The sequence below is a fragment of the Typha angustifolia genome, chromosome 14, assembly GCF_048772165.1.
Source record: "Typha angustifolia cultivar Huaian chromosome 14, ASM4877216v1, whole genome shotgun sequence".
NCBI classification, from domain to species: domain Eukaryota; kingdom Viridiplantae; phylum Streptophyta; class Magnoliopsida; order Poales; family Typhaceae; genus Typha; species Typha angustifolia.
This window is the reverse complement of record NC_133252.1, coordinates 4,508,206-4,532,049: the sequence shown is the minus strand read 5'-3', so window position 1 is coordinate 4,532,049 and position 23,844 is coordinate 4,508,206. Positions and strand designations below refer to the sequence as shown.

The 23,844-nt window shown below is 34.3% G+C and overlaps 2 protein-coding genes across 2 annotated transcripts; one reads left to right on the top strand and one right to left on the bottom strand.

Moving 5' to 3' along the window:
• The first annotated feature begins 4,762 nt into the window (after window positions 1–4,762).
• On the top strand, window positions 4,763–15,167 carry LOC140775921 (probable ADP-ribosylation factor GTPase-activating protein AGD11). Its single transcript, XM_073119418.1, has 8 exons — window positions 4,763–5,085; window positions 5,815–5,905; window positions 9,672–9,747; window positions 11,410–11,573; window positions 11,653–11,851; window positions 12,018–12,134; window positions 12,228–12,323; window positions 14,775–15,167. Exons 1-8 carry the CDS (start codon window positions 5,040–5,042, stop codon window positions 15,054–15,056), a joined length of 1,071 nt encoding a protein of 356 aa, XP_072975519.1. The 5' UTR covers window positions 4,763–5,039; the 3' UTR covers window positions 15,057–15,167.
• A 3,666-nt stretch (window positions 15,168–18,833) lies between these two features.
• Window positions 18,834–19,771, bottom strand: LOC140776042 (uncharacterized protein At3g28850-like). The gene has a single exon (XM_073119589.1). It carries the CDS (start codon window positions 19,647–19,649, stop codon window positions 19,059–19,061), a length of 591 nt encoding a protein of 196 aa, XP_072975690.1. The 5' UTR covers window positions 19,650–19,771; the 3' UTR covers window positions 18,834–19,058.
• Between the last annotated feature and the right edge of the window lie 4,073 nt (window positions 19,772–23,844).

Here is a 23,844-nt window from a genome sequence, read left to right as displayed (position 1 = left end):
TTGTATAATAGTTTTTAATTTCAAATTGTATGCAAATAGTAAATGATTAGTTATACACTCGTATCCTACTTATAGTATTCAATTAAGTAAATTTTGCTCATCCTCACTAACAAATTTATGACTAAGCTAATCAACAATATTAGTGAACATTTCCTTCACCGGAGATATTTCTATAAAGCTTATAGAAACAAATGCTAGTGATTTATTGTTGTCTTTGGCACTGTCTAGTGGATTAAAATATCATAAAAATCTATGACATTGTCGACACATATAGTAGCAGAGTATGAGGTATATTAATTGATTGATAATCCATGGACAAGTTAATTACAAACTAATTCATAAAATTTAAAAAGTGCAACAAATTCAACAAGTAAAAGACAATCAAACGTACAAATTAGATCAAAGCATATATTTTGCTTGTGTTCAAATTAAATTAACAAATAAAGGGTAGCGCAAAAAAATTAATTGCTAAAATAGTGAGGAGAGAAGAGAATAAAACTATATTCTTTGCCGAAAAAATTAGTATTTGTTTGGATTAAACAAAGCATATTAAAATATCTTATTTAAGAAGTGAATAGAAGGATAAGTAAAACCACTTGACCTAAATATTCGCAATCTATCAACTTTAACTATAAATTTGAAAAAAAAATACAAGTAGGGCTGTCAGGCTTGACGAGCGGCTCGGGCTTGGCTCGGGTGAAGCTCGAGTCTGGCTCAGCTCGGTTAGAGCTGAACCGAGCTCGAGCCATCATATTAGGCTCGAAATTAATATCAAGCCTAGCCTGAGCTGAAGCCGGCTCGCTCAGGCTCGGCTCGATAGGCTCGATAGCCTAACTAGCTATAATTAAAGACACCTGGCATAAAAAAAATATTACCACGTGTCCCTCACTAACCCATCCTCACCCATAACTCATTCAATATTTATCACCCTCACCTACCCCACTCTCACCCATCACTTCACCCTACCTCACTCTCACCCATCACTTAACCATGCCCATAACTCATTCAATATTTATCACCCTCACCTACCCCACCCTCACCCATCACTTCACCCTGCCCATCACATCATCTTCCCTATCCTCAAATCCCTCACCCACCCCATCCTTACTCTCACCCTCACCTCATCCTCGTTCACCCGATCACCACTCATAACCTCACCCCATGCGCCACCATCTCCTCATCCACTCCGTCGGCTTCCTCCTCCTCCTTCATTCACCATCTCCTCGTCATCGCCTCCTCCTCCATTCGTCTCCGACTCCTTCGACAAGCCGCCACCGCCTCACCCTCTAATCAAGCTCGAGCTTTGCTCGGGCTGGGCTCGGGCTCGGTTAGGCTCAGCATGAGCTCGACTCGAGTTGAGCTGAGCTGAGCCTGAGCAAAATTATGAGGCTCGAAAGTAATTTCGAGCCGAGCCTGAGCCTGAGCCAGCTCACTCAGGCTCAGCTGGTTTACACCCCTAAATACAAGTAGATAAGCATCACATAATCCATTAGAAATCTGTTACTAATTGTAATTCTAGTTTAATTCATAAAGAAATCAATATCAAATACAATTAATACAGTAAATTTAATGGTAGAGCTTCAAATTTCATATCATAAGATATCTATTTGATATCAGTGAAAGAAATAGGAATGTTAATAGTCTCCATGAATTGACTCAACAAATAAATTTATTTCATGAACTTTAACTTTAGAGCATCATTGCATTAAGCTTTAATTTGCGCACCCGTAAATAAAAAAATATGCACTAAGTAATAACTATTCCATTACTTTGAGCTACAATAAATTTCTCCTTCCAACGAGATGCCATGATTGTAGAGGATAATTCGTGAGAGAGACCGAGAAGAAGAGGGAAGAGAAGGAAAATTGAATTGTCGGGCTTTGGGGGCTTTTTGGTCACTTAGAGCTCAACGTCTATTGTGGCCAAAGTCAACGAATTTGTGGAGATGACCGGAGAAGAAGAGAGGAGAAAGGGAGGAGAATAAAAGGAGAAGATGAAAGGCAACAATGTTTTGTGGGATTTGGGTTAAAAAGGATAGTTTTGGTATTATAAAACTTTACTAATCAGTTTTGCCAATGCCATAACTTTCAACCCAAAGTTGCAAATAGATAAAAGAAATGCAATTAAGTTGCAATAGCAACAAGGAATGAAAATGATATTTTTGTAAACTTTTGACCAAATTAGCCATTTTCAAACTTTATTTACAGAAATAAACGTCATTCCAAACTTAATATTAGAAAGGGTCTCTTTTATTATAGCCCTAAGTAAATACTGAATTATTAAGTGTTTCACCCATATAAAAGTTAAACCTCGATTATATCAACACTTTTCTGAGTAAAATGTTAATATTATTTACGTTTTTATTAAAAACGCTTTACTAGGGGAAGAAAATTTATATAAAATGTTGAATAATTAAGCATCTTATTGTTAAAAATACCAAACTATTTAGCATCTTATTAAGACCCTGAACTTCTCAGTTTTGCAAATTATAACTTTCTAATTAATAATTTATTTAGGACGTATGATATGTCATTACAAAGATAAAAATAAATAAAAGTTTGCAGTGCGGTAATTTTTCACTTAGTTATCTATTTTAGTTATAAAATGTTATTACGAAGAAATAGAAAAAATCTATAAATTGGAACTATATAATTACTCCTCACAAGTAAACTACGCTCAGAATTGCACACAAAAAAATCAACAACAATTCCAACTATTTTATTTTAAAATCACTTTTTAGTTTTTTTTTAATATTAAAAGCTCAATTGTTCGGTATTTACTAAAACATAAGACACTGAACAGTTGAGTGTTTTATAAAACAAACTCTTTTTAGTATTTTCATCTAAAAATAAAATGCTGATCTATAGTAAAATAAAATTATTTTGGTATTAAGTTTAAAGTATGATCTATTTAGATAAATATAATTTAAAAGAGAGCTAGCTCGGTCAAAACTCTTTTTTTTTTTGCTACTTTATGGAGAAAAATAGTAAATAACTAATAGGGCATGTTCTTTTTATTTAATAGAGTTTATTTTAGAATACGATCCTAGCCTGATTTGAGTCCGAGCTGAAAATTAATCTGAGTCACTGAATTACGAAATTTAGTTTATACAATCTTGAGAAAATAATTAGATGATATATAAAAAATATGAAACTAGATAAATTAGATTGGTGATATCATGACCTATTATTTGAATTCATTTTTTTTATATTTAGGTTCTATCTAAGGCATAACAGGGAACAATTCGAGAGATACGAAGATTGTTTGAAAATCTTAAATAGTTTGATTCTTATTCATTTTAGGACTATTTTATATTGTCTCTATAAATAGGGTCTTATGACTTATATGTTAGGTATGCTTATGAATTAAAAACTTAGGGCTAATTATATGTAGACCTCTCGAACTATTACTATTCTCTATATACTTCTCTTGAACTTTTTTGTGACACATATACTCTTTGAACTATTGAAAATATTTCAAACACTCTTTTTGTAGGGTTTTCGTTACTTTTTGTCATCCATAAATTATTATATGAGTAGCTATATGACATGTTTATCCTTCTTCTTATGGGGTGATATATTTTTAGTAGTTTTGGGATCTATATGATACAATAGAAATATGAAGAAAATAATAATAATTTAGAAAGTCAAGTATAATTACTTGTATGTATCCCCTAATAATCGGTGCACATTCCATAAATCCATCAACAACCCCAGCGCTAGCCCAAGCTAAATGTGCATCACATCTTAATAGAAGTAAGGGCCCTTACAATGCATCAACAAATGCCCTAGTTGGTCTAGCTACGAACATATTTGGATTGATCCATTAACCTTAATGCAATGAAACATTAGAATTATATGCCTAAGAGCACATTGACTTGAAAAAAGACAATAAAAACAAAAAGTGTAATATTTTCAACAAAAAAATATATAATAGACAAATAAAAATAGTGAAAAAGGTCTTCTAGTAAGTAGAAATAAGCCCTCCATTATCAAATTATAATTTTAGGCAGTTTTATTTACTAATTTAGACTAATTATCTTTTCTCTAACCCAACTTAACCGTTTAATCTCGATGTTTATATTATTAAAAATTAGAGCGTACATTTTACATAAGTAATGTGTATAAATTACATAGGTGATGTGTGATGTTTATTTTGAAATCTCGATGCTTACATCGTTAAAAATTGTAGCGTACATTTTACATAGACGATGCGTATGTATTACATAGGCGATGCGTATAAATTACGTAGGTGCAAGACATTTTGTTTTAAATCTCAATATATATATTGTTGAAAATTAGAGTGTACATTTTATATAGGAGATGCGTAAAAATTATATAAGTAATGTGTGACGTTCTTTTTAAAATCTCAATATACATATTGTTAAAATTAGAGCGTACATTTTGGATATGCAATAAGTATAAATCACATAGGTGATGCGTGATAAATTTTTTAGAACACGACAATCTTTCTGGAAATTATTAGAGTTAAATCAGTAAAAAGGGATTGAAATTGTAATTTGATAATTGATGTCGTATTTCTGCTAATTAAAAAATTGAAAGACTTTTTTTTGCCGTAAATCATCGGTGAGAAAAGTAGAAATTTCTTAACTAGTTATTTCAAAATAAAAAAAGTGGGGGACGGTTAGTTGCATCTGCCAGTAAGTGGAGACCCACCTCTATGTTATCCATCCTAAGCGTTGACTTTTTTCCGATTCTTGCCAACATTTCCCCCCTGTTCACAAATAAATCAAATAAAGTTTCATTATCTTTAGAAGAATATTATCGAACTAGTTAAACGCGGCGAGGTGCGGTGCATTAATGTTATCGTATGGATGCTCAACATTCTCCTCCGATAGCTGATAGCGATCTCAGCTGCGAAACTCTTTTATCCAATCTCTTTGTTCTTGATTTGGTATCTTCGTTGTAGATTCGTTAGTATGTCTTCATCTTTTTTTATCTAATTGGAAACATAGAGTTGTAGTAAATGGAAGCGTTTGTCAAAATTCTTTTGCTTTGATGTTTGGGAAGAGCTTGTAAATGACTAGCAAACTCGAGAATCACCACCACTCCAGGAACTCCTCAGGTTCGTTTCTCAAATTTGGGCATCTCAAAATTTCGCATAAACCTTTCTTCTGTTTTGGAAATTTTGATGTAGTTGTTGTTTAAGTCTTGCTGTAATCATTTGTTGATGAGCTAAAGGAGTAAAGATGTTCAAATCGCACACATTTGATGAGCTAATTTTTTTCCTTTCACGTTTGGTGTTAGAGATTCTTCTTTCCATGAATTGGGTACCGTTGGAATTGGAAGCATTTAGCTATAATTTACCTATGAAATGTAAACTGCAGAATAAAGTAAATGAATTCGGAGGATACAACTAGAATCTACCTGTTGTTAGTGCGTTAATTTTTATTACATTTGCATCAAATACTGAGGAGTTCTACCCACAACAATAAGGAAAGTTTTCCTTATATGTCTGATCTTCTATATAGTCGATGAGAAGAGGCTAATAGGTGCAGTACAATATGATAGCCTCCCACATGATGGAAATGCTAACCATCAGTCCAAAGAATCATGATAACTAGAGATAGATCGACATATAGTGCCTATTATTGCCACTTACACTTGGTAATCTTCATCTTATTGTGGGTAGAGGTTCTTTCAGTTTCCATCATCACATCATGTTGAATTTAGTTTCATGTCTTATGTGCTGGAAGTCTCAAATTTTCAAAACCAGCAACACAGGTACATGCTACAAGAAGATTGTCTTTAGTGCTTATTTAGTTCTTATGAAGTATATGGCTACAATCTGCAGGTTCTGATCCATTGCAAAGGTTAGAAAATCTTTTGAGTCAACCAGGTAATAGATTATGCGCTGATTGTGGCTCTCAAGATCCAAAATGGGTGTAAGTATCTGGGATCTCAAGTTGATCTTTTAGTCTTGTCCTGTTTTTTTAATTGCGCACTTGAATGCAACTTGTCATTGTAAGCACTCATGAAATTCTAAATATGGCACAACTTGAAAATATTGTAGACTAATATTAGCAATAACATCACACTCATCTAGTAATAAATCTATATCTTGAGTTTATTTTCAGATCATTGAATCTGACATTAAATGAGATATTAGTGTGAAGAGTTTATTAATTTTAAATCCCCATAGGAAGTATCCCTATGCTAATATTAAACATCTAAATAAGAACACTCCAGTTTTTATGTGCAAAATATTTTGCAATATAGATGATCCTACAAATAAAGGTATACATAGAATGAAGAAAGGTATTCAGACTATGATATAGTTCTTTCAAGAAAGATCATGGTAGTACCCAATTCTTGTTTCATGCTCACTTTTAATGTTCTCTAATGCTCTATGAATGACTTGTTGGGGGAAAATTGTGAAGTAGAAAGGAATCAAATCAAAATTTTGTTGAGAAAGCAAGATGCTTATAGCTTTCATTGAGATAGTAATTTTTCCACCAAGGTACAGATGGACTCTTGAAAATTCTATTTTCAGGATATAACACCTTCATTATCAGGTTTTCAAGGATTGTACTTTTAAGCAACTTGGATACTAATCACCAAACCCAAAGATCAAGTATAAAGATTAAAATCAATAATCTTATTTGAATGCCCTCTGCTGCGTTCGTTGCAACATCGATCGGACAAATTTTCTCAGCAAAGGATGTTTGAATGTCCAAAGCATGGATGGTCGTATCGGCGGCGTACCGTCACGTGGCACGAGGGGTGCCGCATGGCACCCCTCCTAATAGCTTCGCCATCGACCTCGTCGCCGCTGGCTTTCGCCATCGCCGCTTGTCGTCGCCGTCGCCCGAGCTCGTGTCGGGTGCCCTAGCTCGAGGGAGGGGAAGAAAGAGAGAGAAAGAGAGAGAGAGAGAGAGAGAGAGAGAGTTTATCGGTTTAAACTTAAGTTGCGGATCCAAATCTCTCTCTCTCTCTCTCGATCTCTTTCTTCCCCTCCCTCGGGCTAGGGGACGGCGATGGTGAGCGGCGATAGCAACAGCGATAGCGAAGGTGTTACCTTTTTCTCTGCTTTTCTTACAGCACGGCCGGCACATGCCGTGTCGGTCGGTGATCGGCGCGGGCCGTGCCTATGGCATGGCCATCATTGGTCCAAAGGACCATTCAAATGCCTTGTTAAGGCTGATTTATCTCCACTCCTAATGATTATTACATTTAAGGTGCACTCTTCCTTTTTATTTAAAGAGCTTACAACTGTATTCATTAGGAATAAACATCTTTTCATAATGGGGCACATCCCATATGAAAGAGCACTTTTTGGATCAATTAAAACTATTCTTTTTAATAGGAAAAAACTATTTTTATGATGGGATTTCAAACACTAGAAACACTATTCAAACACTTTCTTAAGATTGTTCAAATTCTCTTCGAACGCCTAACCAAACATTATTATTGGTCCAAACCGTTCGAATGCCTAGAAAAGTATACGAATGCTTATCTAGTCTCTCCTCTCTCTCTCTCTCTCCTCTTCATCTTTCCTTCCTTTCTTTCTTTCTCTCTCTCTCTCTCTATACATATATATATTTAATTAAGTTTATTTATGAAGGCTTTCCAAAGAGCTTTGGCAGAGTAGCAAGAGTTCATTGTGGGACTAAACCAAGGAATTCATAATTTCCCTTCCAGAGAGCTTACCAAATTTCTAGAGCAACTTGAATTTCACCAATAGGCACTTAAACACTTACTTTTAAGGCATGCTTTGTTTTATATTACGAAAATACCCTACATGAATAGATCAGATTGATTGTTGCCACTTCAACTCACTTCTAGAAGATGTGGAAACAATAGTACGTGTAATGCTTTGTATTAGCAAATTCATGGAGAATATCACATGTAGTAGAGTTGCAGAAAATATATTCAAATGTATGGTCAAGTTACATAGTTTGTAGAAAATCAAATCATGCGAAGAAATCGAGCAAAATTTTGAAGAAAAATAATTTCAGCAGGCTATTTTAGAATCCTATCTATACTGGACTAGGGGCATCCGAACACCAACATAGGATCACTTAAGGTAACTTACGTGGCATCCTAACAAACTTAAGGACTCTCGGACGACATGCGCAAAACTAAGAAAGGAACTTTCAGTTTTATATTTAAACAGGAGATTTTCTTCGGCCACTTTTCTATTCCAAAGCATAGATATTTCTTGTCCATATTTAATGACCCTAGAGGCTAGAGAGATTATCCATCCATCCAAGGATTTCTCACCAAAAAAAATCTCAACTTTTTATCGTTCTGTAGGAGTTATTTGCAAAATTCCAAAATTCGGTATTGGGATCGAGATCAACCTTCGAAAAACGATACATATTGGCTGTATCGGCCGCTTGTATCGAATTGGACGATTTTTAATTACATAAAATTCTAAGTATCATTTAAAAATGTAGAAAATATTTAAAAATGTAGAAAAAATGATAAGAAAATAAAAATTACTCACGTATGAAACCTAAAAACTTAAAAAATATATTAACTTACTCAAAAGTTAAAACTTTAATAGATATGGTGCTGGCTTTTATAAATTCTTGTCGTCTTCATCATCGTAATGACCGTAAGTTTGTAAATGATGATATTAAGGGTTTAGTGCTTCAAAAAGTTATTGCATCATATTAATCAAATTATATGGATTTTGTTGTGTCTGAATAAAATAATACTCACTATATGGATCTTGTATCTGAGAGTATTAAGGATATAAACCAGCATATGAATCTTATGACGACTTTAAATAGTAAATTCTTAAAGTACTATAATTATAAGGAGCAACATCTATATGACGACGTCACTGATATGTATATACATCCTCGGTTTCTGTCTTTAATCCCTATGCCTTCTTAACTTTTTTTAACAAATATATAACGAATGATCTCATCACCAAGTGTATCATCAAGATCATCAGGGTTATCGTTGGTACTAGTAGATGTACATCTCTCACTGCCGAACGACTCATGCTAATCTCTACCCTCGTTGTAGTCTTTCGTAATACTTCATCTAACCATAGATTATCTCTATCATCTAAAATATGTTCTCCACTTCTCTGATATATGGAGTCAAAAGGTCTTCTTATCAAAAACATAATTTAACCATGATTTGAACTATTTAAAGAGACACTTGGAAAAGGGTATATGACTCTGTTACTCTTCTATCTCTTTCTCCTAACTAACTTGATATAGTCTAGTGCATGCCTGCATGGATATGTTGTCTACCACATGAGCTTCGTGTAACTTCATGTGATAGCTGCACGTCTTTATGATAAAATTAAAATGCAATAGTGTTGATGGTTACCTGCAAAACTGAGAAATTGAAAGTGGAATAGGAGAGAATGATATAGAAGACAATGCTAGCCCAGAAGTTCAACAGAGGTTCATAACTGAGGCAATGGGATTTTAGTATTCAGTGTTAGTGAGAGATTATATCCTATGTAGCTTATGGATCATTTTGTTATCAAAGCTTAACTCTGTATATTGAAACTTCCGCTATTTGGGAGTTGAATGCTTATTGTATTCACCTATTGTTTATTTCTTTTATTCTTATTTAAAATAGTGGAAATTGTTCATTGCTTTTCCAGCATGTCATTTATTTCTTTATTGCTCTAGAAATTATCCAATATGGGATCATCTAATTGGGACAAATAATGATACTCAGGTCACTAAATCTTGGTGTATTTATCTGTATAAAGTGTTCTGGTGTTCATAGAAGCCTTGGAGTACATATTTCTAAGGTACTGAATCTACAACAGTTTTTGTGATTCATCCACAAAATCATTACAGGTTTCTCCTTGTAAAGTTATTAATCATCCTTCATTCCTGTTTACACATTAATTTGATAGAATGGAAGACTGTTGCAATATCTCTCTCGAGGTGTGTATTCATACTGTTATTTGCTTAGCTACGCAGTGGAAGGTCTTCCCTTATATATAATTGCATTAGCCATGTAAAGTGCTTACATGCTAGATAAGAACCATTTAAATTAGAGAAGACTGATCTGATTGGCATGAGAATCCAGAAATAGCATGTGAGAAATAAATCTCTTGTGTCTTATATAGCAACTACTTGGGGAAAACTACGTGAAATATAAACTCAATATTTTGGCTGTTGTTTCCATCATAAGTCTTGTCAAATTCTTATCCCAATGTTTCTTACCAAGTCTTTCAGGGTCCTTCTATCCTTCTTAGTTTGCTTTTAACCTAATCAAACTACTACTTCTATGATGTACTTGGGCATGTTTGAACCATCTTAATTCTCCTAAATCTTGTCATTTTGTTCTACTCCTAACTCTCACAGATATTCTTGTGAATATTGTCTCTTATTCTATCTTTTTTTAGTGAGACTGCTCATGTAAGTCAACATTCTCACCTCAGCTGCCCAGACACAAGTATTATGAATTTTTTATTTTTCTCTCGTTATATGGTTCACGACTTCACGTAACTCAATATTGTCATCTCAGCTAACCAATACACAAATCTTTGAGTATTTTGCTTCCCGACTGCTTAGCATTCAATGACGTAATTCTTGTCCTAAGTTTCGTTTTATATTATTCTCCTTAATATGAAGTGTTTCTTATGGTCACAAAGGACTCCTATAGAGCTTTACCACTTCAACAGTCATCTTGTTCTATTAGTAATTTCCTCTTCAATTGCTCTTTCTGTTGGACCATCTATCCAAGGTAAACATGAAAAATACTTTTTTCACTTTTCAGTATTTCTTGAGTACCAAGTTTGACTTTCTTTTTCATTTGATACTAAGTCTTACAGAAAATTATTTATATTATTCAGTAGTGATTACATATTTTCAAAACCTTTAGATTCTGATGTTCTCCACTATTCAAACTTAGAATTGTCGAGACACATGGCAAATAGAAGCCTTCTAGATCATAGCATCATTACATAAAACTGCATGCAATATTTAAGTAGGACAAAATATGGCAATCTAAGATAGTACAATATCACTTCTCAATCAATACACTTTAAACAAAAAAAAATCAGAACATTGTAGTTAGAGGATTTATTAATGTAACTTCTTTATCCCCAGTATCTCAGTCCAACAGACATTTGAATTTAGAAGTAGAGGAACTGCTGAATAGTGATTAACTTAAAAATTATCCTTTGTTGTAGCTTCTGATTAAGATATGGATGATTTATTTTGATGATAATCAAGCATTATAAGTTATAACATAGAAAACAAGACAATCAGATTTTCCATAACATAGAGTGAGGTATCACATTGTCAAATACGTAATGGGTCCAGTCCTTAAGTCAGCATAAAGGCAAATGTGGCTACCATTTTGGTCATTCCTCAGAAATTGTGTAAACATGCAATGCTGGCTAGAAGGCTTTTGCCACACATGTATCATCATTAGTAATTTTTTTGGGTTTTGGCCTCAGGTTCTATCAGTGAAGTTAGATGAGTGGACAGATGAACAGGTTGATTCTTTTGCTGATCTGGGTGGTAACGCTGCTGTGAACATGAGATACGAGGCATTTCTGCCCGAAGAATACGAAAAGCCAAAACCAGATTCTTCCATAGAGGAACGCTCTGATTTTATCAGGTCTATTTGAGTGATTTAATTGCCAATTCTTTTATAGAAACTCTTTGTCTTTAAAATGTTTAACTTCCTTTATATTCAGGAGAAAGTATGAGCAGCAAGAATTTTTAAGCTCTACACAAGATATGTGTATAGTACCTTCGCATTTCAGCAGACAAACGAATTGTTCACGCAATAAACACTCTGACAAGCAGCTGTCTGGAGTCCGTCACAGTCTAGGTCATGCCTTTAGGAGCAGCTGGAGGAAAAAGGAGTCAGAACATAAGGCAGTAAAGAAGATGGTTTGATTTACCTACCCTCTTTTCTTTTTGTGATTTACTTTTCTGAAAGTTAAAGTTTGCCCTTTTGGTGCCTTGTCTCTACTTAATTTGTTTTAAGTTTTAACATACCATTGCTTTATATTTTGTATCATCATTCTGAATAAAATAATCATTATTTCTTTCTTAGATGGGTATGGTAGAATTTATTGGATTGATAAAGGTCAATGTTATAAGGGGGACCAACCTAGCTGTTCGGGATGTGATGACTAGTGATCCTTATGTTATTCTAAATTTGGGACACCAAGTAAGCAATTTTTATGTGGTTGAATCTTAATGACCCTGAGTTATATTTTCTTCTTGTGAAATGCTTTAAGCTTTTCCCTTCCTCTCTTTGCAGTCAATGAAAACACGTGTGATAAAGAGAAATTTGAATCCTGTATGGAACGAAAGGTTAATATTATCAATTCCAGATCCCATCCCACCACTGAAGCTGGTAAGTTTTGTGCTTAGTAGAAGAGATAGGAATATGTTAAGTACTACAATGCACTTAATTTTTCTTAACACATCCACAGCAAATTACCTTTGAAACATTTGATCTTTGACTGATTCATTCTTACTAATGTTTCTCTGCCATATATGATGTGAATCTAAGACGCAAATAAGTTAATGAGCAATTATTTTCATGAAGGATATTATGGTGCTTTAGGCATCATGGCCGTTCCAACATAATCCAATGGCTATGGTCACTGACACTTTAATTTGTTAGCTAGATTTAAAGTTTTAAACTCCATAACTATAGACCTTCATTAAAATGCATCCTTCTCATGTGAAGCATACATCTCATAAGTGTGTGTGCTTTACTACCCTAATCATGTCACTTATGAATCTATGGACAAATAGGCAGCAAGAAATGTTTAACTATAACTTAAGGTTAGGCTAGTATATATATATATATATTTATTTAGTTAGTCCATTGCATTTTACTTAGAGAAAAAGTTCTAGGAGTAAAGACATCCATTATTATGAATTTATGATACTATCTGCTACTGCAGGGAGGAGATATGTACTGTAAACACTCGATTTCTACATAGACCCCTTTACAGGCCTTTCTTTTCTTTTCTTTTCTTTTTTCACTTGGAACTTTCAAAATACATATAATGAAATTTTCTTCAGCATTTATCCTTCTTGATTTGTATGCCGATAGACTCTATATGTCATAAAAAAAAGTTCATGTAAAGTGCTGAAAGTCCATTAATTACAGAAAAACGTTTAATGACCCTCTCTTTGTTCCCTTTTCTCTTGAGCTATTTTTCTTACCTGGAGCAATTTTGGTCATGAACCCAGAGGTACTCTATGTTCCTTGATATGCTTATACAAAGCCAACTGACCTGATGCTTCCACCCATACATTTGTCACAATCCAAGGGTTGTAAAAGTTGTTTGCTGGCTCCAACCCTGACGTACTCAGGATTGATGAAGGCCATCAGATGGGATCGTAGGTTGAATTTTATGATTGAGAGGTGGCTTGCAGTGCTCTTAAATTATCATTATATAGTTGTTAGTGTTGAGGACTGACCAATTTTCTTAGTCTGATAATAACCTTCTACTCAAATCAAGCATGACTAATCTATCAAAGCCCTCAAAAGACATTTCTAGATCATCTGATCATGCCGGTCATCAGACTTTGCTTCTCAGAATCTGTTCTTTTTCTTCTTGATTCTACTTCTTTTTTCTGTTAAACAGCCCCCTCTAGCCATTATATCATCTATCTGTAGGGTGGTCACAATCAGGGCTTGAACATGATTGCATGTCCCTTATGGATCATGCAATGCCCTTCACTCAGGGTGTGCGATCACACACAAGCTGTGATCCTGATCAACCAATTGTTGGTGCCACTATCTGCTAGCAAAGATTTTAACTTCTCCCAATTTCCCGAATAGTAGAAGACAATTGTTTTTCTACCTCAGAGTTCTATATGCTGTTTTACTTTTGCCATCTCTATGGGAACAGAGATATTTGCCACTTTTTAGGAGATTCAGAAGATTAGCAGATGCAAATACAAATTGTGAAAGCAGAGAAAAGAAATGTAGTTGATTATCTACTTGTTTACCGGTTAATTTCACATTAACTACCTTTTGTTAACTCACTAACTCTAAAGCTTAATGTCCATTACCATCATAAAATGGTTTTGAAAAGCCTATGAAAGAAGATGCTAGTTTCAATGGTTAAGATTTCGTTTGCCATTCAGTCTTTTAGTTTTAATGGAGTCTATAATTGCTCTCTAAAAATTTAATGTCTCAAAGGTCTATAACTGCTCTCTAAAGCAAATTTAATATTCTTGGGATCTTCTATTCAGAAATCCTCAAGCATGCAAACTGAGTGACCTGCCAATTTCACAACTATCATGCATATCATATTCAAGATGCTTCTAGCAAAATATTATATAACTTTTTGGTAAAAATATATTTACTCATCATTCTGAAGTATAATACTTCTGCGTCACATCAGTAACTAGTACACATCTGCCTATTTACATAAATTGTTATCACTATTCCAAGTTTCATGGCCTTGTAAATTGTAATAAGCAATGAAATTTTAAATTCTGTCCACCTTTAATTTAATTACATGGTTGATTTCCACCTAAAAGTCATGTGTCAACTGTCAAGTACATCTCTGCATAATGATGAACCCAGTGCCAGTATTTAAGTAGAGCTTAAATGTTTTTGACAGTAGAGATTTGAGGTTATCTTTAGTTTGGCTTGGTTTGTTTTATTTATGATGTAAAACTTGCATTCTTTATTTTACAATATATGTTAGAGATCATCATTTTGTTTGTAATTATTCCATCAGTAAAAGAAGAAATTTTATGCTTCATATATCGGAATTTAGTCATATATAAACCAAACCAAAAGCGGGGATCAAGTTTTTTGTGTTTCTTTCGACAGCAAGTTTTCGACAAGGATATGTTCTCAACGGATGATCATATGGGGGAGGCTGAAGTAGACATCCAGCCACTGGTCTCAACAGCCAAAGCTTACGAAAATTCTTCCATCTCAGACTCCATGCAGATCGGGAGATGGCTCGCTAGCAATGACAACCCCCTGGTGAAAGACAGCATCATTTTACTTTCCGATGGCAAGGTAAAACAGGAGATGACCCTGAAGCTCCAGAACGTTGAGCGTGGTGAGTTGGAGATCGAACTGGAATGTGTGCCTCTTAGCCAATAATAACCAAAAATCGGAACATATCTGTGTAATACGAACAACAGTGTAAGCATTTATTTGCAAGCTCTTTGTTTTGTTTTTTTATTGTAATGAAATATAACCACCTTTCTTGCTTTCTTGTATAGTGATGTTAGAAGGTAGCAGTATACTTAAAGTGAAAAAAGTGAAAACCTTCTGAAGAACTAAGCTAATGCATTTTGCAACTTATAATCCAAATGTGATAGTAACCTTTTCATACCAAACTAATGAGATAGTTAAGTAGGGGCCTTTGTGTTAATTTGTTACACAGCTATTTCTGAGGGCTACCTACAACCCACCTTGTTGTATTTGTGGTGACATTGCAGCATCTACAACTGTGGTGCTGTTGCAGCACCTTTAGTGGTTGTTAGGGCACTGACTTGAGGTAGACAGAAACTATGATGAGCTTAAGATGCTAGTAAATGGAAGAAGTGGAGAGAAAGGGATTATAATGATTTCAGATGCTACCACATAGTATGATAGAATACAAAATGAGGCATGGTTCAAAGTTATGTCTTTCGGTTTCGGCTCCGTTAAAAAAACGAAATATTTCGGTCAGTTTCAGTTCTAGTACCGTTGTGGCGGTTTCAAGTTTGTTTTGATAAATAGTCTTCTTTTATCTTATTTTCCAATGCATTACACAATTTCTAAGAGCATGTAAGCAATGTAGTTGATATTAGGATTCAATCCATTCCAGAATCCAAAACATAATTTAAAAAAAAAATAACTGTTATTAGGGATGTTTTAGTTGAATGTTATAGTCTTAGGCGAAGTTTTAAATCGGATAAGACCAATACCTAAAACTTCAAACCATGGTGTTGAGTATCATATCTAATTATTTAGTCTGACATTAGAAAGATGATTAAAACTTAATTATTAATCAGTCAATAAAAAATAAAAAATAAAAAGAATAAATATTCAAAGTGTGATTCTTAACACGTAATATAAAAATTCTGATTTTTAAATTCAAAACATTAAAGGCTATTGGCGTTGTCATAAAAAGAATGAGTGATACCCTGTCCAGCAACCAAGTAGCAAAACTTTTTCTAAAGCCAATTTCATCGTTCAAAATGGAAAAGAAGAAAGCAATGGCATGAGCATTTCCCCAAAGATGATATGATGATGCATCACTAGACCATCAAGTCCTCCCCACACACACACCTCTATCTCAACAAATATTTTTGCACTAGTTATCGTACTGAACAAGCCACCGCTATAATTTGTAATCTTATGATTTGCAAATTCATACCAATATCCTGGCAGAAATAGACTGGAGATCCTTGACTTATATAGTTCCTTATCTATATATCACTGTCTAAAAGCATCAGGTCCGGGGGAATCTTTACATTCTCCGGAGAGTAAGAGCCGTAAGAGTATCAAGAACCAAAGGTAATCAGAAGTTTGAAATTGCGAGAATTATAATGGCACAAATGGCCAGAAAATAGAATACAAAGAACACTGGTACTAGGCCATGAAGCATCTCCTGAAACTTCACAGGCAACACAGCTCTATATGTGTATAAATTAAATGCAAATATTACGTAACCATGCCAATTCAACAGGAGGTTCATAAAAAGGTAAGAAATTCAATCCCTACTACCTGCAGAATCATCAAATTCATACTCATTTGTCAATAAATAACTCGAAAATGAAAATGTTTAACTTCTGCTTGTTCCCTTAATAGATGAAAAGATTAATCTATATACCTAGAACAATTTCTCAAGTGAATCAAAGAACATTAATCTATACCAGAATGATGGCTGTCTATCATGTAAAAATGCAAAATGTGCTTCAACAGCAGAGCCAGTGAAAAATTCCAAATACAAGTCCGTTAGAACTTGGGCACATTGTTGTATTAAAGATGTGTTCGTGAACATAATGACCTTTCAAAACCCCAGCTACCTTCTTGCATCAATAGTCTAGTTTTTACATTTAACCTTGGAGAATAGTGAAGTCAAAGAAAACCAGAATTTTCAGAATACAAGTTTCGGAGCTGCAATATCCTACTGACCCACTGTAAGCAACAGCAAAATTTTAATAAGATCCTTCAGAGATGGGGTTCAAAGTTTCTGTTATGGGTTGTCTCATCATGTTCTGAGCCCTAGAGAAAAACAAAAAAAGAGAAACAAAACAAAACATTTGTCCTGTTTCATGCAGACTCACGAGTGGAGAAGCAATCGAGGTAGAACATTTTGAAGGGCATTTAGATTGGAATTTATACATTAAAGATATTGGTAATGACTAAGTATGTCAAGACCAAATCTGAACTTATTGTGTTAAGAAAGACATTAATTAAAGAAAAACCACATCCAAAAAGCCCGACACTTGATAAAACAATTGCAAGAAGAAATAAGAATAATTCTGCAATGCTATAGAAATTACAGGAGAGAATTATGACTTTGCCCCAGCTATAAGCAGAGAAATATCAACAATTGTTAATAGAAGGTCAATGATAAAATAAGCTAAAAGAGCTGTTTTTTTTCTAAGAAGAAGAATGATCAATGTCCTTATTTGTCCTTGCAGAAAAGAATAATAATTTCTGAATTTTTTATTTTAGATAATTCTTTTTTCACGTCCAGTTCTCTACGGTGATCCTCTAAATCTAAAGGGATCAAGTATGATATTTCTGATAGTTCATAGGAGTCATTATATACTAAAAAAATAATTCAGAAGATCATTATGAAAAAGAATGATGGTTCAATGAGTAAAAAAAAATTATCCCTTTTTTTCACAACTATAAGCAAAAACAATAGCAACAATTGTAAATGCAACGTCAACTATGAAACAAACTAGAAGTAAATTCGATGAAGAATGGATATTCTCAAAGTTATAGAAAATCCACAATCCATTGCAAAATGAGAAAACATGATTAAAGTTAACTGAAACAGTCATTAAAACACCAAAAGAACATAGGAGAAAAATCAAAAGATCTTCTGACAGTTCAGCCAAGCTCAAATAAAAAAAACATTGACAACACATGCTGCAGCAGTATAATGAAATCTCATGACAAAAGAGGTAAATTATGAGGAAGAATAGAAAGATCAGATGTCTATTGACTTATACCAAATCATTAAACAAACTCAACCTACAAAAAGTTCAGAAACATTTTTCAAGACAAACTACTCATTATAGATACAAGTTATCCAAAAGTGTAGAACAAAGGATGCAACACTTTTCTTCTTGGGAAAAACAGGGTAATATGTATACATGTGTTTGTATCTAAATATATATATATATATCCAAAGAAAACTTCATCTTAAAATGACCAGATTGATAATTCTATGTACCCACCTATAGGCATCCTTCATCATTCAGGTATTTTTGTTGCATTTAATCTCCATCTATGCCACTCATCTATCCCTGACTATATTCAAATCAATCTCCTTTCTTGATGAGTTGGTAATAGATAAGTTTTCCAAACCACATACTGGAGTCATATAAGTAGAGGAGTTCATGCAGACAAGAAGAATGAATAACCAAAACAAACAATCAGCAAACCAATGCATATCTATTTACATTCTCATTCTTTTAAATAGAAGATAAGTTTAGCAAGCAGGGAGGAAAATTGAAAAATGCTGCTAAGATAACAGAGAAGGAGCACAAATAAATCTCCAAAGAGTATTAGTCAATTTTATGGCAAACTTTCAATCATAGAAACCAAGGAAACTCATTTCATACTTCATCAAATGCATCACTATACCCTCAGTAGATGATACGATAAACCAAATCAAAGAAAGGAAAAGGAGAAGTAACACAATAAAAATTAGGCTAAACTCAATATTTACATTGATATATATTTTGTTTTATTGTATCTTTTATACAATCAACTTTATTCTCCATCCTGATCACAGCATACACTTTACTTTCAAAGGAGAAAGAACCCTAAGTTCTTCTCTCCCACTCAATCACCAGAAACTATTTGCCCATTCACCAATCAATCACACAACAGCCAACTCAAATCTCACCCAAATCAAGAATCAACCCCTGTTCAGTAAGAGCAGCAGTTAGGGCATCGTACCAATCCGTTCTCGTTGCATTCCTCACACCGCCGCATCCTCCCTTCCTCCTCGACAAACACCTTGCGGCTGCCGCCGCAGCCGCTGCAGGGAACGAAGCGGACGCCTCCGCAGCCGCCGCAGACGAAAGCTGGGTCCTGCCCCGCGGCCCCCTCGAGCAGAACCCTAAGCTCGCCGGCCTCGTGGAGACGGCGGACCTCGTCGGCGCCACCGACCAAGCGACAGCCGACGAAGAGCTGGGGGAGGGAGAAGGGCTTCCCCATGCTCCCCAGAAGCGATTGGAGCTCGCGTCGGAAGGAAGCGTCCATGGAGACGTCCCGCTCGTCGACGGCGACACGGAAGCCGCGGAGGATCGCGCGGACAGTGGAGCAGTCGGCGTGGGTGCGGCGAACGCCGCGGAGGGAGGTGAAGTAGAGGACGACGCGATCGCCGGAGAAGGAGCTGCGTGTGGGTTTCGGGGAAGGGCGATGGTGGTGGTGGTAAGTGAACGAACGGGGAAGGAGGTAAGGTTTCTTGGCGGTGGTGCCGGCGGCGGCAGTGGTGGTGCCGCCGTCGTCAGCCATTAGGTGGAAGGAGGCCGGATTTGGGGGATTAGGGTTTGGAGGACGAGGAGGACGAGGAGGACGAGGAGACGGAACTCAGAAAGGAATTGTAGCTCTGCTTTATCGTGTATGCAAGAGAAAGAGTAATATATTTATTAATGTAAAGAGAAGAGAATGGCTTACCTAGTTATGTATTAATTGCCTTTATCGGAAAAATTAAAAATTAACTGGGGAGTTTTGTTTTCCATATTGCACCTTTGGTTTTCTATTTATTATGAAAATCCTCCTAATTTATTTCCCACAAATCTACTAAAAGAGAGGTATCTATTTGTAAAATATTGCAAGAAAAAAGTAGTAAGGTCAAAGACTCAAAGTGCAGGTGGTCTTAAAAGTCTACTATAAGATAGGGAAATCGTTTTTTATCTCTAAAAGAAGGTACATACGTCATACATATATTATATATATATAAAGAACTAAGATAGTATTATAATAATTATTTTGACGTAATATAAAGTTGTGAACATGATACAAATTAATTTTAATTTGATATGTAAATTTAAATTAAATTATTTCTTATTTTAATTTGAGAAGTAGAAATTGAAGATATCTCATATCAATTGACTAAAATACTTATTAGAGTTGATGAATGTAGTACACTAAAATAATAGTATTAACTCAATTATCACCGTATTTTACAATGACTCACAGTCAAAAATTATTATAGAAAAAAATAATAGTTTAAAAAATAAAAATAGAATTATTCTTCTTATCAAAATTAATTTTCTTTTGCTATTTTAATTATACATACCCAATGCTTGCTTATAGATATATATTATATAATTAATTAATACAAGTTTTTAGGTACGAAATAATTAATACAACCATGCTAGAGATTTTTTTTAAAAAAAATCTGATATAGGAATAATTCTATGACATAATAACATGATAAGCTAAATAATAGGATTTTTATAATTAGGATTATTCTTATTGCTACCTCAAAATGATAGCCTTTTTTGTTAAACAAAAAAGTTAATTACATCTAAATCCAATTTTATTGTCTATTTTTAAATAAATTTATCTTATCCAATATACTCATGTGATATTTTCTTAATATAAAACAATTAGACAGACAAAGTAAGATGTTTTAAATAGTCAAGAGAGTCAACATGTCATTAAAAAAAATTATATATAAATATATAATAATTTAGGGGGTATATGTGTAATTATTTCCTGACAAAATAAGCTGATGATTAACACTTGTTGTCTATCCAAGATTAAGACTACAATTATATTTTAAATAATACTTAATACTTTTTTGATGCATTATAGTCTTGTCCCCAAAAAATAGGAAACCTATAATTATCAATGACAATTTTGGTACCTTATAAGGTACCCAAAACATCACTTTCTTCATAAATAATTTTTTTATTAAATTTCATAAATATTAAAAGAAGGGTTGATGGGGAAGTTAGAAATTGAGTAATTTTATGCAATAATTATATTTAAATATTTTTTAATTTTTTCTTCGAGAAAGGTGGGAGAGTGAGATACTGCACATATAATAATCTATTGATATGAAAAATAATGAAAGGAGTGTTTGAAATGTTTTGAATAGTCTATTGATCTTAACATCATTAAAAAAAAGGTCTAAGTGTAATTTATTTCTTTAATTAGAGGATTATTTTGTACTAAAAAAAAATTAAGGAGGCCAAGAGAATTATCTCTCTAAGTTAAACCTGTTGTGATTTAAACATATTATACGCGACATTTGGGGGGTCAAATTATAAATAGCTCAAAAAGAAGAGATGTTAATCACAAAATCAGCATAGTACAGGGTTTCATTTGAAGAATATGGCAATATATTTGAATTTCGTATTTGAATAAAGGTAAGGGAGTGTGTCCGTGAAGCAAAGAAAGAGACGCGGTCGCTTTGAATTGAAGCTTACGATTAGTTTAAAGGAAAAAATTTTGGCTTTGGGGCCAAGTTAATGTTAATGGTAAAAAGAGACGTATCCAAACTTCTTAAGCTAAACAATTTTCGGACCAAATTAGTTGATTTTTGGTTTAGCATACATACCCTTCAAAAATCTCGTATTTATTTATATGCCTTTTAAATATATATATATATATATATATATATATATATATTAAAATACATAGTTTTTGTATGTATAGTTTGGTTGATGTTAAACATAGTTTGCAAAGAATATCAATTGGGAGACTACGATGATGTCTCCTTCGTTGGTTGTGGAGACATGGAAAACTTAGGATAGGAATAAAATATTAACTTATCGCCGGATTAGATGTGGTAATATAATAAAAAAAAATTAGTGTTTGATTGGAAACACAAGAACAAATGTAATAATTTTTGAAGTCTTCATTTGATAGCATCTCGATCTTTCCAATATAAACTCCAATAGACATTATTTTATATATATTACATATTATATTTAATTATCTAAAACTTCATATATCTTCAAATTCAATTTATTTAAATAATAAAATAAAATTTATTTTACTTTTTTATCCATATGTTTCTTATATGACCTTCGAATTAGTGGTGACAATTGGGTCAGGTTAAACGGGTTTGGGTCGAGTCAATATCATCGTAACACGAACACAATCCGATTATTAAATGAGTTGTATTTGGTAGACACGAACACGATCCATTTATTAAACGGGTAATATGACACGTGTAACCCATTTAATAAATGGGTCGAGTTAATATAACACGACCCGTGTAACCCGTTTAATAAAAAGGTCATATTAACACGACCCGAATAATATAGTAATATTTAATTACTTACTATTTTACCCCATATAAAACTAATATTTACTAATTTACCCTATATAAATAATACATTATCCAATAATCTCTTTTCAACTCAAAATTTATACAATATAAAAATAATAATTATAAGCATTAAGCTGTTAGCCATTCATTCAATCCTAACACAAATACAATTTATTATACAATAAACTCTCAGTTATAGAAATCATTAACCCACAAATCCTAACACAAATCCATTCTTTTAATTACAATAGTAACAAATCTATTCGAACTCCTCTACGACGGAGATCTGAGATAGACAGAGACGGAGACGGCGAGATCGGAGACGACGAGATCGAAAACAGGTAAGAGAGTAGGAGAGTAGGAAAGGTAGATCGATCGACGGCGATGACCTGGCATGCAAGAAGGATGGTGATCCGTCGAAGATTTGAGAAGAGAAGGGCGACAGTGGAGGCAAGGCCGCGAAAGGGAGGACCAAAGGAGCCTTGGGACTTTGAAGAAAGTGGAAAGCCTATCAGAATTCTAAGGAGAGAAGGGCGGTGGTGGAGGCGAGATGCCCACCGGAGGAGATTAGGAGTTTGGGATTTCAAAGAGGGTGAGAAAGTGGAGACGAGAGGGAGGACAAGAAGAGATAACGGGCTTTGGGATTTCGAAGGTGGGAGGCGACTGGTGAGAGAGAAGGATTTCAAGTAAATCTCCCCTCCTATCCTCACCTCCTACGATGAGACCTCTATCTCCGCCGCCACCGCCATTGCTGTCCTCTCGATCGCCGAGCTGATGGCCTACATCAACTACCACGAATCTCCTCCTGAGTTCATATTCTGCACCATTAATACTTGACTCAAAGAGAAGAGCTTTAACGAGATGGCCAATGTAATTGAAGAAGATGACAAGGAGGGTTGGTGGGAGGCGGCTGGTGAGAGAGAAGGTGTGAGGCAGTGAGGGTTAGGATGTGAGTTAAGGTTATAAAAGTTTAATATTTATATAGTGGGGTTAGCAAGTTGGTAGGTTGGCGGGTTGACCCGATTCGACCCGTATATTTAAACTGGTCAAATATGTCAAAATGGGTCAATTTCATAATCTCAAACAAGATGTTGTGGGTTGAGCCCTAATTTGGTTGGTTGAAAATTACCATTTGTTTGCAAGTAGATTTAATAGCTACTCTCTTAATATAAAAACACTTTAGGTTTCACTAGACTTGTAGCCAACATATAAAACCATTCAGTCTATGATCTAAGTCATTGTGTCATCGAGTCATTGATTCTAGCTAATTGTTACCAAGTCATCACTCCAAATCGAGGCGCTATCGAACTGCTCCTTCATGCCAACACGCCACTAAGCCATTAAATTAAGTTGAGACATCTTGCCCCTTCAAGGGGGAGAATAAGACATTTATAGATAGAATACTATCTAAACTTGAGGGAA